The sequence below is a fragment of the Suncus etruscus genome, chromosome 9 (assembly GCF_024139225.1).
Source record: "Suncus etruscus isolate mSunEtr1 chromosome 9, mSunEtr1.pri.cur, whole genome shotgun sequence".
NCBI classification, from domain to species: Eukaryota; Metazoa; Chordata; class Mammalia; order Eulipotyphla; family Soricidae; genus Suncus; species Suncus etruscus.
This window is the reverse complement of record NC_064856.1, coordinates 83,775,447-83,791,645: the sequence shown is the minus strand read 5'-3', so window position 1 is coordinate 83,791,645 and position 16,199 is coordinate 83,775,447. Positions and strand designations below refer to the sequence as shown.

At 38.3% G+C, this 16,199-nt stretch overlaps 1 protein-coding gene across 2 annotated transcripts in view; it reads left to right on the top strand.

Annotated features, from left to right (window-relative positions):
* Positions 1 to 6,451, top strand: part of FBXO3 (F-box protein 3) — a 44,783-nt gene extending 38,332 nt beyond the window's left edge. The window contains exon 11 of one of the 2 annotated variants that reach the window (XM_049780088.1): positions 5,328 to 6,451. In XM_049780088.1, coding sequence (XP_049636045.1) covers positions 5,328 to 5,498 — 171 coding nt within the window. In that variant the 3' untranslated portion in view covers positions 5,499 to 6,451. Of the gene's footprint in view, positions 1 to 401; positions 457 to 5,327 lie in introns of those variants that run through there. The other variant, XM_049780089.1, reaches the window with a different exon arrangement.
* Positions 6,452 to 16,199: the final 9,748 nt, after the last annotated feature.

The following is a 16,199-nucleotide window of genomic DNA, read 5'->3' as shown; positions in this document are numbered from 1 at the left end:
CTTGCCAGCACTTATTGCTTTGAATCTTTGTGATATAGACCATCTTCCTGGTGTGGGGTAATATTCCATGGTCATTTTTACTGCATTTTCCTGATAATCAGTGACTGCACATTTTTTCCATATTTCTGTCAGCTATCTTTGTTATCTTTGAGGAATAGTCTACTCATCTCCTCCCCCACTTTATGATGGGGATGTTGTTGTTGTTGAGCTTTGAAATAGCTTTATATCTTCAATATTAGCTTTTTAATGTGTGATGTGTGACTATTCCCCCATTCAGTGGGAGTAATATTTTATTTAGAATTTATTTCTTTTGCATTGCAGAAATATTTTTATTTTCAAGTAATCCCATTTGCTTACTTCTGCTTTTGTTTTCTTTGCCAATGCGATCATATCATTTGAAGACTCCTTCGAGGTCAAGATCTTAGAGTCCTGCCTGTGTTTTCCTCGTTGTATAGAAACAGGTTTGATACCAAGGTCTTTACTCCATTTGACTTAAAACTTTGTATGTGTTGTGAGATAGAGGTCCATCTTATTTCTGTGACTATCCAGTTTTCTCAGCACCATTTGTTGAAGTAGATATTCTTGCTTCATTTCATATACCTAACCCTTTTTTTGTAAAAAACAAATAAACAAACAAACAAAAAAAAACAACTGTCTATTCTGAGGGCTCATATTTGGGCTCTCAGTTCTATTCCATTGACTTAAGAGTTTTATCTTTGTTCCACTACAAAGCAGTTTTGGTTACTGTGACTTTTTAGTAAAGATTAAAGTCTGGTAATGCAGTACTTTCCATATTTTTTTAGAATTGCTTTGGCCATTTGTAGGAATTATGTGGTTCCATAAAAAATTTTAAAGTATTTGTTTTATGTCCTTGAAAAATACTTTGGAAATTTTGGTGGGAATTGCATCTATAAATTACTTTGGGTAGGATGTTCATTTTACCAATGTAGATTCTTTTAATTCATGAATAAGGAATTGATTTCCTTATGTCATATTGTCATATTTACTTGTCATTTTTACTTGCCATATTTACTTCAGAAGTAATTTATAATTTTCATTAAATTTGTAGATCATTCTGTTCCTTCGGTAAGTTGATTCCTAGATTTGAGGGTTTTTGGAAATGATTATAAATTGGATAATTTTTCAAAAATTAAAAATTTTTGGGTTTATAGTACTATTGATTATTTCTTGTACCTATCTCTCTTCCCTATGGACATCACTCCTAAATTGGATAGCTCTAAAAGTTTTTTCTCTTCTACATTATTATTACATAAAACAATGTAATAGATTTCCAGGCATTGATTTTGTAGCCTGCTACTTTATGAGTTTATTATTTCTACGAGTTTTCAATAGGATCTTTAGGGTCTTCTGAGTATCATGTAATCTGTAAATAATGATAGCTTAATTTCTTTAACAATTAGAATTCCTTGACTTCCTTTCTTGCCTCATTGTTGTATAAGGATTTCTGATACTGTGTTGAATAGTAGAGGTGAAAGTGGAAATCTTTGATTTGTGCCTGATCTTAGAGGGAAGTTTTGCAGTTTTTCCCCATTGAGGATGATGTTAGCTGTGAGTTTATTGTATGTAATCTTTACTTTTTTGTTTGTTTGTTTTTTGTTTTTGGGCCACACCCTGTAACGATCAGGGCCTACTCCTGGCTTGTGGCAACCATATGGGACACCGGGGGATCGAACTGCAGTCCATCCTAGGTTAGCGTGTGCAAGGCAAATGCCCTACCGCTTGTGCCACCACTCTAGCCCCTTGATTACTGTCTTAATTTCCAAGAAAATAATTGGTAAATTGAGCTGTTCATATCATATTCTCTCTCTCTCTCTCTCTCTCTCTCTCTCTCTCTCTCTCTCTCTCTCTCTCTCTCTCTCTCTCTCTCTCTCTCTCTCCTCTCTCCTCTCTCCCTGCCCCCTTCTTTTTCCCTATCCCCTCCCAATCTCCCCCTCTCCTTTCCCTCTCCTTTTCCCTATTCCACTCACAGCTGCCTCAGTGCATACTTCTATTTCAGGGAACCATATGAGACACCAGGGTTTGAACTTGAGTTAGCTGTGTGCAAGGCAAGTAAGTGCCTTACACAGTAAGCACCTTAGCCACTAAACTGTTTCTCTGGCTTCCTAGTTTGTATTAATGTCATACATTCTTTTGTATTTCTGGGGTGTCTTATAATTTCTCCTCTTTCATTTCTGGTTCAATTAGAAAACAACCTTCTGGTTTTATTTATTGTTACTGATTTTACATCGTTGACTTTCACTATGATTTTTTTTTCTCCTACTTTCTTTACACTCCATTAGTTGTTCTTTTTCTAGAGGTGTAAGTTAGGTCACTTATTTCTTCTATTCTTGTTTCCTATGAATGTCCAGAGTCATGAACTTCCCTGCTAGTACAGTTTTTGCCATGTTTCATAGGTTTGGTAGCTCATGTCTCCATTCTTTTCATCCAGTAATCTTCTTATTTCTTTTTTAACTTCCTTCTTTTTCCAATGGTTGTTCAACTTCCAAGTGTTTGAATTTTTCCTTTCTTACTGTGTTTTATTTCCAACTTCAGAGCATTGAGATCTATAAACTTGATAAGATTTATATTTTCTTGATTTTTTTGAGACTTGTTTTGTGCTTCACATATGCTGTATTTTAAGAATGATCCACATATACTTGAGAATAATGTGTACACGGCCTTTTCTGAATAGAGGTCTCTATGCATGTCTGTTAAACCCATCTCGTTTTTATTTTTCTTTAAAGCTACTGTTTTATTTTTTACTCTAGTGGACCTAATTCAGTGGTGAGAATGTGGTATTAAAATCTTTTACTGCTATTGTTTTGTTCTTCACTTTTTCCTTTAGGCCTGCTAATAGTTTTAGGTATATTGATAACGGTTGTCTTATTAGTGTGTTGATTCTTTTGTTCATTATATTAAAATGTTCATCTTTTCCTACCTTTTTATATTGAATTCTATTTTATCTGCCTACATGATTGCTTTCTAGCCTTTTACTTTTTGAATCTTTATCATGAGTTCAGTTGAGTTTCTAGTAAGTAGTGAAGATTAGGTTCAGATTTGTTGGTTTTTTTTTTTTTTTTTTTGTATCTGTGTTTTTAGGCTACACCTGGCAGTGCTGAGGATTACTCCTTGCTCTGCACTCAGAAATTGCTCCTAGCAGGCTCAGGGGACCATATGGGATGCCAGAGATCGAACCCATGTTTATCCTGGGTCAGTCATATGCAAGGCAAACACCCTACTGCTAAACCTTCACCCAGCCCCTGAGTTCAGTTTTCTAATCCAACCAGCCACTTTATACCTGTTTTTTTGTTTTTTTCGATCACATGTTCAGGCCTTGGTCCTAACTCTACTCAGGGATCCTGTCTGGTGGGGTTTCTGAGAATATGTATGGTGCTGGGATTAAATCCTTGTTGGCTCATTAATTTAAACCACCCTACGTACTGTACTATCTCTCTAGCCTGACTCTACGCTAGGGGTCTCAAACTCAATTTACTTGGGGGCTGCAGGATGCAAAGTCAGGGTGAGGCAGGGCCGTATAAGGGATTTCGCTTACCGAATATTTGCAATAAAAAATCGCATTAGTAAGAAAAAAACCACAAAAAAATCGCATTAAACATTTGCATACCCCAAACAGAACTGCTCGGGGTATGCAAATGTTTAATGCGATTTTTTTCTTACTTATGCGATTTTTATTGTGATTATTCGGTAAGCGAATAATTGCGAATACTGCGATATTTGAAGGCCAGCTGCAGGCCACAAAATGTTGTATGGAGGGCCACAAACGGCCTGCAGGCTGCGAGTTTGAGACCCCTGCTCTACGCCTTTTGATAAGTGTGTTCAGGCCATTGACATTAAGCAAAAATATGAACAAAGAACTTTATGTCATCTTCTGTGTATTCCTATAGTTAATCTTCATTTCCTTAGCATTTATTTATGAGGCCATTTAATGTATTTGTAGGGCTGGTTTAGTTACCAAGAACTTCTTTAGCTGTTCTTTGTCAGTGGAGTCTTGTATTGCACTGTTCAATTTGAATGATAAACTACCTGCATGAATTATTTTTCTTTTGGATGCCTGTTTTATTCAGTGTTTTGGATATATTATACCATTCTCTTCTAGCATTTCATTTAAAAGATTTGCTGTTCTTTTTTTAATTGAATCACCATGAACTACAAAATTACAAAGATATTCATGATTGAGTTGCAAGGACAATTTTCAAACACCAGTGCCCTCACCAGTGTCCTCTACCCTCAATTAATGTCCTAGTTACCCTTCGGGTATACCCCTGAGACTGCTTCTGAATGCTGTGATTTTGTTTTTTAATGAGGATTTTTTTCTGCAGGTAATATTTGATTCTATTCTTGCTTCTCTCAGGATAGTTTGCTTGGCTCTTGCATTTTAATTATTATGTGTCTTAGTATTTTTTTGATTGGTATTCTTTGTACTTCTGGATCTGGGAACTTTTCAGCTATTATTTTCATGGCAAAGAATTCTTTGTCGGGCCCAGAGAGATAAGCACAGCGGTGTTTGCCTTGCAAGCAGCCGATCCGGGACCAAAGGTGGTTGGTTCGAAGCCTGGTGTCCCATATGGTCCCCAGTGCCTGCCAGGAGCTATTTCTGAGCAGACAGCCAGGAGTAACCCCTGAGCACAGCCAGATGTGGCCCAAAAACCAAAAACCAAAAAAAAAAAAAGAATTCTTCGTCACTTTCCTCTCCTTCTAGTGCTTAATAACTAAGACATTGTTTCTCTTTAAAGTACAGTAAATAAATATTATATACTTAGTAGTAAACAAGCGCTTTCTAGGAAAATCAGAGCAAAGAGGTCATACTTGATTATCATTTTCACATCCTGTCTGTTTGGTTTTTGGTAGTGCTGAGATCAAGCCCAGGGCCTCAACACACAGCACGCTTCTGTTCTACTTGTGAGCCACAATCCTGGCCTACCTTCGTCCTCTTTTCTGTGAGCCTACAAGTTAATAAGTTTTATCAATCTGCTACAATGATACAAACTCAGTAACATTTCATATGGGATAATTAGGAATAGTTCATGAAGTAACTGGCAGTTATTACAAACTGCCATGTGAAAAATCAGTATATCTTATGGTGCAATATGTTCACCATTAAAATTACACTAAGGATTTTCCAAATGTGCTAGAACATATAGTGTAAAATTTTGCATTAGCCACGTGCATTATGAAAATGTGATATTCAGTCAATAAAAGTTCATATTTTACGTGCTTGGTGATCTAGATTTTAGTTGAATGAAAATTTACAACAAATGAAGGTAAAACTGATTAAAATTTTTAGAAAAAAAATGTTCTCTTTCAAGGAAATGGGTCCTGATGACTATGAAGAATTGGAAGAGGAAGAAGAGGAGGAGGAGGAAGATGATGATGATTCTGCTGATATGGACGAATCTGATGACGAGGAGGAGGAGGAGAGAAGAAGAAGAGTCTTTGATGTCCCCATTCGCAGACGTCGCTGCTCTCGCCTTTTTTAGCAAATTTCTTGCTGTTGGATGCTCTGTTAAATAGATTTCTGAATAATGTAAATAACTAAATTGTTCTCAGCATATAGCAGGAAAACTAGCATGAAATATTGTCTCAGGCCCTGGTTCTATGCGACACTTTTTAGGAATTGGGTTCTTTTGGTTTCACTTTGTGTTTTGAGATGAGGAATGGGGATTCTTTCTTTTACTTTTTTTGGAAGTCAATGGAAAAATAGTTTCTTGCTAAGGAATAGACATTTTTTGGTTTTAAAATATTTTATACTTACAAAAAGTTGGAAAGGGGAGGAAATTGTTTTGAATAAGGATTTAAAATGTAGTAGCAATATCTATATAAGGATAGGGAAGAACTACATGACTGATTCTGTACAAAGATTTCTTGCAGTTGTGTTATTTAGAAATGAACAGAATTTGTAATTAGGCTAATCCATTTAGTGATTCCGATATATTTTATACTCATAGGGGACTTAATGACTAAATAACTTGAATGCTGGTTGTTTGTCCTTTCTTAGACAATCTATTCTTGAATTTAAATTTTTCATCACCACAACCTTGAATTTAAATTCACTATGACCTTGATCTTGAATTTAGTCTTCAATTCTCCTGACCTTTGATTTAAAGTTTTCGCACTATGACCTTAAATTTAAAGTGCTTTAATACTACAATATTTATCATATTGTTCTCAGATGTATCATTTTTGAAATGTAGTGTATAAAAGTATACATTGTATTATTTATTAACAAAAGATTCTTCATAATGTCTCATGTAGTCAGAGTTTGTAAATACTGCTTCTGTTATGTTTCTCCTTTATACACTTGACTGTCAAACTTTGTGATAAGTGACATGAATTTATGTTAAGATTTAGTATGTTTTCCTGAAAAGTTGATTTTTCCCCCCCTGTAATTATATAATTGAGAGTTTGGAATGAAATCCAGGTGTCAAAATTCACATTTCAAGACAAAATTTTGGTTCTGGTTTTGTATTTTGTTTAACTTTCTGTTTATCATAATCATAATAAGCTCTTGCGGTTAAGTAGATAAATGAAATCCTTATTCTTTGGCCTGTTACCAGATGTTACTAGAGGCCCGTTTGGTCATTTGCTGACTTGATTCACATGCTGCCTGCACTTCACCTGCATCTTCCCGAAGATTAATTCTTTTGTAGGGGAAAGTGTACAGAGAGGAAGTTAAACACTGGTTAAAGCAGCTGCCATCAGGGACCATGAAGACTGGTTTATCCTTTTCTATTGGTATAGGTCAAAATATTTTGAAGCACAGTGAGTGGTTTTACCTAGCTTTTATTTATATATTTATTCATTTCATTATTATTAGTTTTGGGGTACAAAGGACCAAACTTAGATCTCATGCATATAAGATATGTGTTTGACTGGTAAGCCAGATCTCCATTCCCTTTCTACTTATTTTAAAAAGTAGATCATTTTTCTGGCTGCTAGATCCCTCTCTTAGACCTGGTTCTCCTTTTATTTAATCAACACATATAATTTTTTTTTACTACAAAAGTAGCTTAAAATGAGTTTATGCTGGAGATAAATCTAACCTTAATATACATTGATATTTCTATTTTCTGTAGGACCTTGTACTCTTCAATTTTAAGAGCTTTTAACAAATGAGTGAAAATTTAAACTCATTTTGAGGTGGTATTATCAGGATACCCAAGAAAAAGAAATGGACTTTATACACCCAAAGTAAATTTGGCTGAGTTTTTTTTTTAATGGTAGTGCAATGGAATTACCATTCTAATTATTTTCATCTTTCTCTTCCATCCTGAATACAAGGCTCGTCTTAAATCTCACATCATGATTTCCAGGTGACACTTGCAGTCATATTATTCTCAGGAAGGGTGATGAACATAAAAGTAAAGAGTCGGGTATAAAGCTGGAGAAATAATACAGAATGGTGTTCAGCAGTCCTGTGAAGGGAGTACAAATGAAGCAGGAATGAAAAAATTAGTATGAGCATTTTGGACACCTGCTGTTAAAAAAAAAAAAACAGTAATAGCCAACTGAGATGCTGCAGGCCTTAAATGGGCCAGTAGGCAGTAAAAGTAAAGTGAGGAGAGAATAAAATTCAAATACTAAATGATACAGTGGAAGGGGGTTGGTGATTAAATAGGCAGACATGGGACAGCATTGATTCCCAGGTTTCATTTAGCAAAAAGAAAAATTTTTCAGGAAAAGTTTTATTTTAGATATGAGTTAAGAGTTGGACATCTTGGGTTCAGCACAGTGGTGCTAAAGGTAAGGTGTCTGCCTTGCCAGCACTAGCCTAGGATGGACCGCGATTTGATTCCCCGGCATCCCATATGGTCCCCCAAGCCAGGAGTGACCCCTGAGCGCATAGCCAGGAGTAACCCCTGAGCATTACCGGGTGTGGCCCAAAAACCAAAAAAAAAAAAAAAAAAAAGTTGAACATCTTGTACCATACTTAAGAAGGACATTCATGTGAGCTACTAATTGGAGGATATGAATATGAAAACCAAGGGTGTGATCAGGTGCCTAAATAATAGATATAATAGATTTTCAGATAACCTACAAACATATTAACAAGCTAAAGTAGGTGCATTAAAGCTCTGGTGCTTAGTTATGCCAGGAACACCTATTGAGTGACTAGTAGAAGAGAATCTTAAAAGTACAACTTTTCTTAGTGGTAAGACTTGAAAGTATGGGGCCAGGCAATAGCACAGCGGTAAGACATTTGCCTTGCATGTGGCCAACGCAGGACGGACCCTGGTTCAAGTCCCGGCATCTCATATGTTCCCCCAAGTCTGCCAGGAGCGACTCTGAGCGCAGAGCCAGGAGTAACCCCTGAGTGCCACCTGGTGTGACCCAAAAACAAAGACTTGAAAATACAATGACCTGGATATGAAACCAAGAAAGTGAAATCTCAAACTCTGAGAGTATCAAAGGGGTAGAGATATTAAAAATAAAAAATAACATAAAATATTGCAAGCGAAAGAGTATGTATACAAGCCTTCACATGAAATAATGTATTGAGTGTTTTACACAAACACATATTGTTGAAGCAATTTTTTACACTCAATTTACAAGATAAGATTGGGGCATCATCAAATGCAGCCCATTTTCTGATATCCCAAAGCCATCAGTGGATGCTGGTGAAGTCATATATCTTGGTCCGTTACATGATTTCAACCCTGTCATTTGTGATTGCCCAACCTGGGATATTAGTCACCTGTGTTTCTTCCCTCTTGTTTCAGCAAAACCAGTCTTGAAAACGCAATCTTCTATACTGAATAACAGGATCTTATGCAGCTCAAAGCAGTGTCTTGGAGAAAATGATGTACTATAAGCCTGTGCGTGTACGTGTGAAAATGGTGTACTGTATGGTTACTATAAGCCTGTGCACGTGCGTGCGTGCGTGCGTGCGTGCGTGTGTGTGTGTGTGTGTGTGTGTGTGTGTGTGTGTGTGTGTGTGAAAATGGTGTACTATATGGTTCTGGTTCCAGGCCAGCCTATATAACTCTTAAGAAATTCCTAACTTAATTTACTTTAGCTCCAAACAAGTCAAAAGGCTTGACTAACAGAAAGGTAGAGAGCCTGAGAGAAGAGTCTCAGGGCTGCCTAATCAGACCAGTGAAAAATGGTTGGTTGGGATAGCCCCAAACATTTTAATGGCATAATTTTTTTTAAATAGGAAAACCAGAAATCTTAAGAGTTTTATTTTCTTAATTTTTCATCACGAATACACAGAGGACACCACACCTGTTGACAAGTCTGTAATGTCTGCATGTAATCAAAACTATGGGTTTTTTTTTTAATCTGGATTCAGAGCTTTCATCATTTTGAACATGGTAGATGCCCATTTTTGGTGTTCTACATTTACAGTAGGCATAAAACCACTGCGCTTTATATTGTCAAAGTGAAAACTAGCAATGGTATGCTGACCATTGCTGTAAGAGAAGCAGTCAGTTATGCTGAATATTTTGGAGAATAAAAGACCAAATAAAATGCCAATTGTGAAGAGAGTGTCTGATGGAATTCATATTTGATAGTCCAAGTATATCTCTCCATATTTATATATGGATTTGTTTTACTTTAGCCATTGCGGTTTACAATTCGCAAATATTTGTCTCTGATATATCTTTTTATTATGGCCTTTATGGTGCAAAAATCTTAATTTCATGCAGTCCCATTTGTCTTTGTTCCTATGTGCTTGGCCATTGGTGCTGAATAATTGACGATGCCTCTAGATTTCATAAAAGGTTTGACCTGTGTTTTTCTTGATTAATTTATGGATTCAGGACTGATCTTGAGACCTTTCATCTATTTTGTAAATTTTTCTGTTGTTTGCATATAGGGATGCCATGGATTTTTGTGTGCCTCTTATAACCTGCCACATTGCTGTCCATTGTTTCTTTGTTTTGTAGTAGACTCTTGGGGGATTTTAATAGTATCAAGTCATCTGAAAATACTGGTAACTTGACTTCTTTTCCAATGTGAGTGCCCTTAATATTTCCTTCTTGATTAATCTCTATAATAATTTCTTTTTTTTTTTTTTTTGGTTTTTGGGCCACACCCGTTTGATGCTCAGGGGTTACTCCTGGCTATGCACTCAGAAATCGCCCCTGGCTTGGGGGACCATATGGGACACCGGGGGATCGAACCACGGTCCGTCCGCTAGCGCTTGCAAGGCAGACACCTTACCTCTAGCGCCACATTCCCGGCCCCCTCTATAATAATTTCAAGCACTCCCATAGCAATATTGAAAATAGTGAGGACTTCCTGGGAGCCGGGAGTCTAGCAGGAGGAGGCTTGGCAGGCCCACGCCATGCCGGAGGCCTGCTTGGCCAGGCCTAGGGGGGGGTGCGGGATTTGGGTAACCCCAGCACCCCTCTGCCGCCTTGCTCCAGATCTCCAGGGCTTCCCCGGGCCACACCCCTGGGCAAGCCGGTGAGTTGGGTCCCTTGGTGGAGTTTGAAGGTACCCTAGGCCTTCCCCCACTATCCATGCGGCTCCTTAGGGAGGGTCTGGGTGGGGCTCTGAACTTCTGTTCTCCCAGCTTCTTGAAGGATCTCTCCTTCCTGGGAGCCGGGAGTCTAGCAGGAGGAGGCTTGGCTGGCACTGGTAATCTCTGTCCAGTCTATATTTTCAAAATCGCGCGGGGGCTATTGCCCCCGCGCGCACAAGAAACATTAATAGTACTCTCACAAGAAACATTAATAGTACTCACTATCATTGAATTATGTTTTTATGTATGCAGAATGTCCATTTTGTACTCTGCCCTTTTGCATACCCCTTCATAAGTTCATATTTCTCTTTAACTTCTGTAACTCCTATCATCATTACTCCTTTTTTACCCTTTCTAACTTAAGTACTGTTGAGTCCTAATTCACAGACCAAAGTGGTGCCCTAGAGTTAACACCCACCCAACTATTTTAAAAGGCATAAAAAGGACACATATCTTTTCAACATTTTATGGGTGTTTTCTTTGACGGCTATAACTTTTGCTAAATACTTTCTTATACAGTGATGATCCCCCCCCCCATGTTTTTTATCTTCTCTTTATGAACTGCTCAATATGGAATTTGGTGTGAAAGAATCCCTCAGTTTAATACTTATGTTTGAACCAAGTCATGGGTCTTGTTGGAAATGTTCTTATTCCCCCATATATCTGATAGCACCACGTGGCTTTATATCTTGTTTGCGTAGGCACACTAACATAGGAAAATACTATACATACCAATAAGTTCTTATCTAATAGAAATGGGAACTCACAAATCTTGTAGTGCAATGAGACCTTACACCCTGAACATTGACATAAAGACCTGGCACAGGCCTCAGAAGAATGGGCATTCTCCATTTACCCCTTGATCTACAGAAGACATTTACAAAACATCCAAGGTTGTATATAACATCACCTGGAGGCATTCCTGTACCAGGGACGACCCTACAGCTGCTCTGACATCGATCTACTCAAAAGAGACATCCCTTAACACTGAGAAGACAACAAGAACAATGACCTGTTTACTGGACAGGGCTTGCTGTATTGCCCCTTTATGGTGAGGTTTGTCTATAACATCACCTGGAAGCAATCCTCTACCACGGAAGACCCTACCACTGCTCAGACATCGTCCTGCTCAAAAGAGACTTCCCTTAACACTGAGAAGACTTAACAACAACAACCTGCTTACAGGACAGGGCTTCCTGCATTCCCCTTTCATGGTGAGGTGAAACGAAAAGGCACTCCACATCATGACTTCAATGTAGGACATGCAGATTCCAGAATCTTTAATACAGAAACATGAGACCAACAACAGAGACTGTGTGATAAGTGTGTTGGCGCTACGGACAATGTCTTGGAGCGAACGATAACTTTCCTGAGGCCTAGAGCTGGTCTTATGCCAGGAAACTTCAGGGGTAGGATCTCTTTGTATTTAGGCCAAGGCTATTCCTTTCCATGCCTCTCATATTTTGGAGGGCCTATGCAAACAACAATTGCCACTCTAACACCGTTTTTACTGTGCTCCTTTGACTCTAATCCTTAAAACACACCCACTTAAAATTTGAGGTTAACTTAAGCTAATATGCATGTACATGGAAATGTAAAAAATACTATGCCTCTAATGTTTAAGGAGTTACGTAAGTTTGATGGCTTTAGATTGCCTTGTGTGCTGTTAAGAAATATTATAATGTGCTACAATCTGGGGACTTGAGGGAAAAAGTAATTGCACATGGATTCTGTTTTATTTATCTTAACTTTCTTTGGTGAAAATTCAAAGTTAAGATATCAGCAAGGGGACTTCTTCTGATAATTATGTTATGGGTGATTGTCCTTCCACTGTAACTTTACCTTATCCTCTTTCTTTGCATCTTTTGTTCTCATAATTCATAATAAAAAATTATAAAAAAAAAAAAAAAGAAAATAGTGAGGAGAGCTGGCAATTTTGTCTTATGCTTGATCTTAGAGGGAAGGCTTTCAGTTTTTCACTATTAAATATTATCTATGGGTTTGTGTTAAAATGACTTTTATATTGAGATAAGTTCCTTCTATCTCCCTCTTATCAAGAGTTTTATATTCATCAATGGGTATTGGGTCTTGTCAAATGCTTTCTCTGCATCTATTGATACAGAGTAGGAGAATCTTTACAACTCTAGAAATCTGTTGTTTTAATCTGTTGCTGTTAGTGCAATTTGGAAAGCCTATGATTTTATCTTCTTTTTGTTTGTTTGTGTTTCTTTGGGCCATACCCAGTGGTGCTCAGGGACTACTCCTGGCTCTGCATTCAGAAATCACTCCTAGCTTGGGGGACTATGTGGGATGCCAAGGATCGAACCCACATCTGTCCTGGGTCAGCCATGCGCAAGGCAAATGCTCACTGCTGTGCTACCACTCTGGCCCCTAGATTTTATCATCTTTGTTTTTGTCTCTCCCATAGTCATAGGAGACAGAATCTTCTGTACTGAGATCAGAGTGTCTCGTGGTCCTGACAAAGCACTTACTCTTGGAGAAGGAACTGTGCTTTGGATCTATTCCCAGAACTCTTTATATTATAGTTTGTTTTGATTTTTAGTTTTTGAGTCAGCAATACTCAGGCTGGCTCTGTGCCTAAAAATCACTTCTGGCAGGATCAAGAAACTATATGGGATGCCCAGGATCAAACCTGGGTCAGCTAAATGGAAACGCATATGCCCTACCTGTTGTGCTATCACACCAACCTCACCCAAAACCAATTTAAAGGCCTTTCTGCCAGGGCTAGAACACTATCCAAGTAATAACTGGAGCCATCAAGCTGCATCCTCAAAGGGAAGTGCAGATCAGGTCAGTGGTTGTGATCCTAGGCCATTCGTGTAGGTATTCAATCCAGAACAGATTTAATTTTGCTTTCAAATAGGTCACAAGCAAAAAATAGACTGTAATAGAAAGATTTTAAGGGTTGAGAGATCCTGATGTCAATGAAGAGCTTCAGAGCTGCCTAATCTAAGAGCAAAGGCAAGTGGGAGTTTTTCATGTGCAAGAAACACTTGAATGAGAATTAAAAATGTTTTAAAACACACATACATACAAGAGGTATGGAAATCCAGAAGTGATGGAATTTCCTTTCTCTCTTTTGGTGGCAAACTGGAGGCGTACACCATTATCTTCCTTGGCTTGAATGGTCTTTATCTAGACCTGCCACCAGTCTTGTGAATCTGAACTGGGAGTCTGTGTCACTGTTATCACAAACTAAGCACCAAGTATCCTGAATCTGACCTTGTATGTTTGGTTTTCTTTGGGGTAATATATACAGAAACATGTTGGGACACAAGCAGAACAGAGCCTCGTTAACATATTAAGTTGAGCGGGGAGAGTTCCTGGGTCAGTCCTTGCTGGGATCTGGAATTTGGGGACAAGACTAGCAAATCTCGGGGGCACATCGTGAGACAACTTGTGCATCAGTCCAAGAACAGCTGGGTTGGGGCCACTAGAGACCCAGGTCAAGTGACCCACAGTTCATAAATGAGGTCAACTCCAGTATCTCAACGAATCCCAAGGTGGAGTAGGGTTAGCCTTCCTTAGGAGCCTCTCTGGATGTAGAAAGAAGGTCCCTAACATGCCCCCTAGGAACCTGGTCATTGATGCATTCTACGTCTTGTGTTCAGAGAAATCTGTGAGAAATAAAGGATTTAGCTAGATATCAGGACTATAGATTTGTCATAGAACCAAAAATAAAACTACCCACTCATCCTTTTGTTTAAATGTTCCTTTCTTTCTAATGTCCCCTATGATATCTCTATATAAAAATAACTCCAGTGATACTGGAGAGATAGTAAAGCAGGCAAGATGCTTCCCTTGCACACAGCCAACCTGGTTTGAATACCTGGTATTTTATATGGTTCTCTGAGTCCTATCAGAAGTGATCCTTGATTGAAGAGGCAAGGGTAAATACTGAGCACTGTTGGGTGTAGGCCCAAAGCAAAAATAAAAGTAAGATAAATCACTTTTTGTGTCCAATTAGGCAATATGGATTCCAACAGCTTCTAAACTGCTAGTTTGTATTCAGTAGTGCTTTCTCGACATCAACATGTCTCTTGAGTGGTAGTAGAATTAGATTTTCATAGTTGCACCCCTTTCTTTATTCTACACAACCCCTTTAAAACCATGTATTTTAGTGATTAATGAAAGCCTCGTTTTATTTTTATTTCATCCAGAGCCAGTGAAGCATATAATGATTTTAGTAGCCTAGGATCAGGCTCAGTGTGCTTTTAATCCCATTAGATGTGGGCATACCTGGAGTTTTAGGCAGTTAGATGACTGCAGAGTTAGTGGATTTATAGTGAGTTTAGGCTATTGACATGGTGGTGGTTGTGGAATGTATGTGCAGCTGCTGAGGCTTCAGCAGGGCAGGGGACTTACCCTATCCCCCTTCGGAAGTGCCCTAGTATGATCAGCTGCAAGACTACCATGATTAGTGGATTTATATGGCCTGTCTTGCCTCTCTTTAGAACAGGGGTCTCAAACTCGCGGCCCGCGGGCCGTTTGCAGCCCCTCCGTACAACATTTTGTGGCCGGCGGCTGGCCTTCAAATATCGCAGTATTCGCGATTATTCGCTTACCGAATAATCGCAATAAAAATCGCATTAAACATTCGCATACCCCGAGCAGTTCCATTCGGGGTATGCAAATGTTTAATGCGATTTTTTGCGATTATTTTTCTTACTAGTGCGATTTTTTATTGCGAATATTCGGTAAGCGAAATCCCTTATGCAGCCCTGCCTCACCTCGACTTTACATCCTGCAGCCCCCAGGTAAATTGAGTTTGAGACCCCTGCTTTAGAAAGTTGAATGAGAGGTGCTGGCAAAAATAGCAGTGGATGAGCATCATGGACAGGGCTCTCCAGTACCTAGTTTTGAGAATACTGGTTATTACTTGTTGGTTTTTTATTCCCTGTGTCCTTTCTACAGTCTGTAAAAAAAAAAAAAAAAAGGAAACAAAGGAAGATGCCTTCTGCTTGAGATCCTGCTCATTCTTGGTGTAATTCATTATTTAGTTAACCAGATGACGTGAACCTGTGGAATCTAAGCTTCCTTGGCCAACCAACCTCTTTTAAAAAAAATTGTTCCCCACTTACTTTATTGAGGTAGCAATGATTTACAATGTTGTTAATGGTCGTTTTATCTATATATTGTTTCAACATTATATCCAGCACTAGAATTTCCACTTTCCATCTCTCTTTAACCTTCAGATAAACTCAGTTCTATAGACCAATTTTCCAGTTGTTTCCTTTGGCCATTTGTTATTCCCTTCTATGAAAAGACAATTCTGTATTCGTCCATTTCTTTCTAACCAACTTCACTCAGCATGGTGCCTTATATTTTCATCTAAAGCACAGCAAATTGTATGTTTTCATTTTGTTTACAAATGCTCACTATTCCATTGTACATATATATGTATTCTATATATTCTGCATGTGTATATATTATATTGTACATAGTATATTCCATTGCCATAACTTTGTTGTTCATCTATTCACAAATGGACGTTTGGATTTATTTCCATATCTTAGCTATTATACTGAGTGCTGCAATGAGCATAGATACTTATATATCCTTTCAAATTAATGTTTAATGTGCTTTGGTGTAGCAACCCAGGACCATGCCCAGGAGAGATAAATTGGTGTGTGTGAGAGGGTAGAAACAGTGTATCTGAATGCGTATGAAGTTTGCTGCTTCAGGGGGG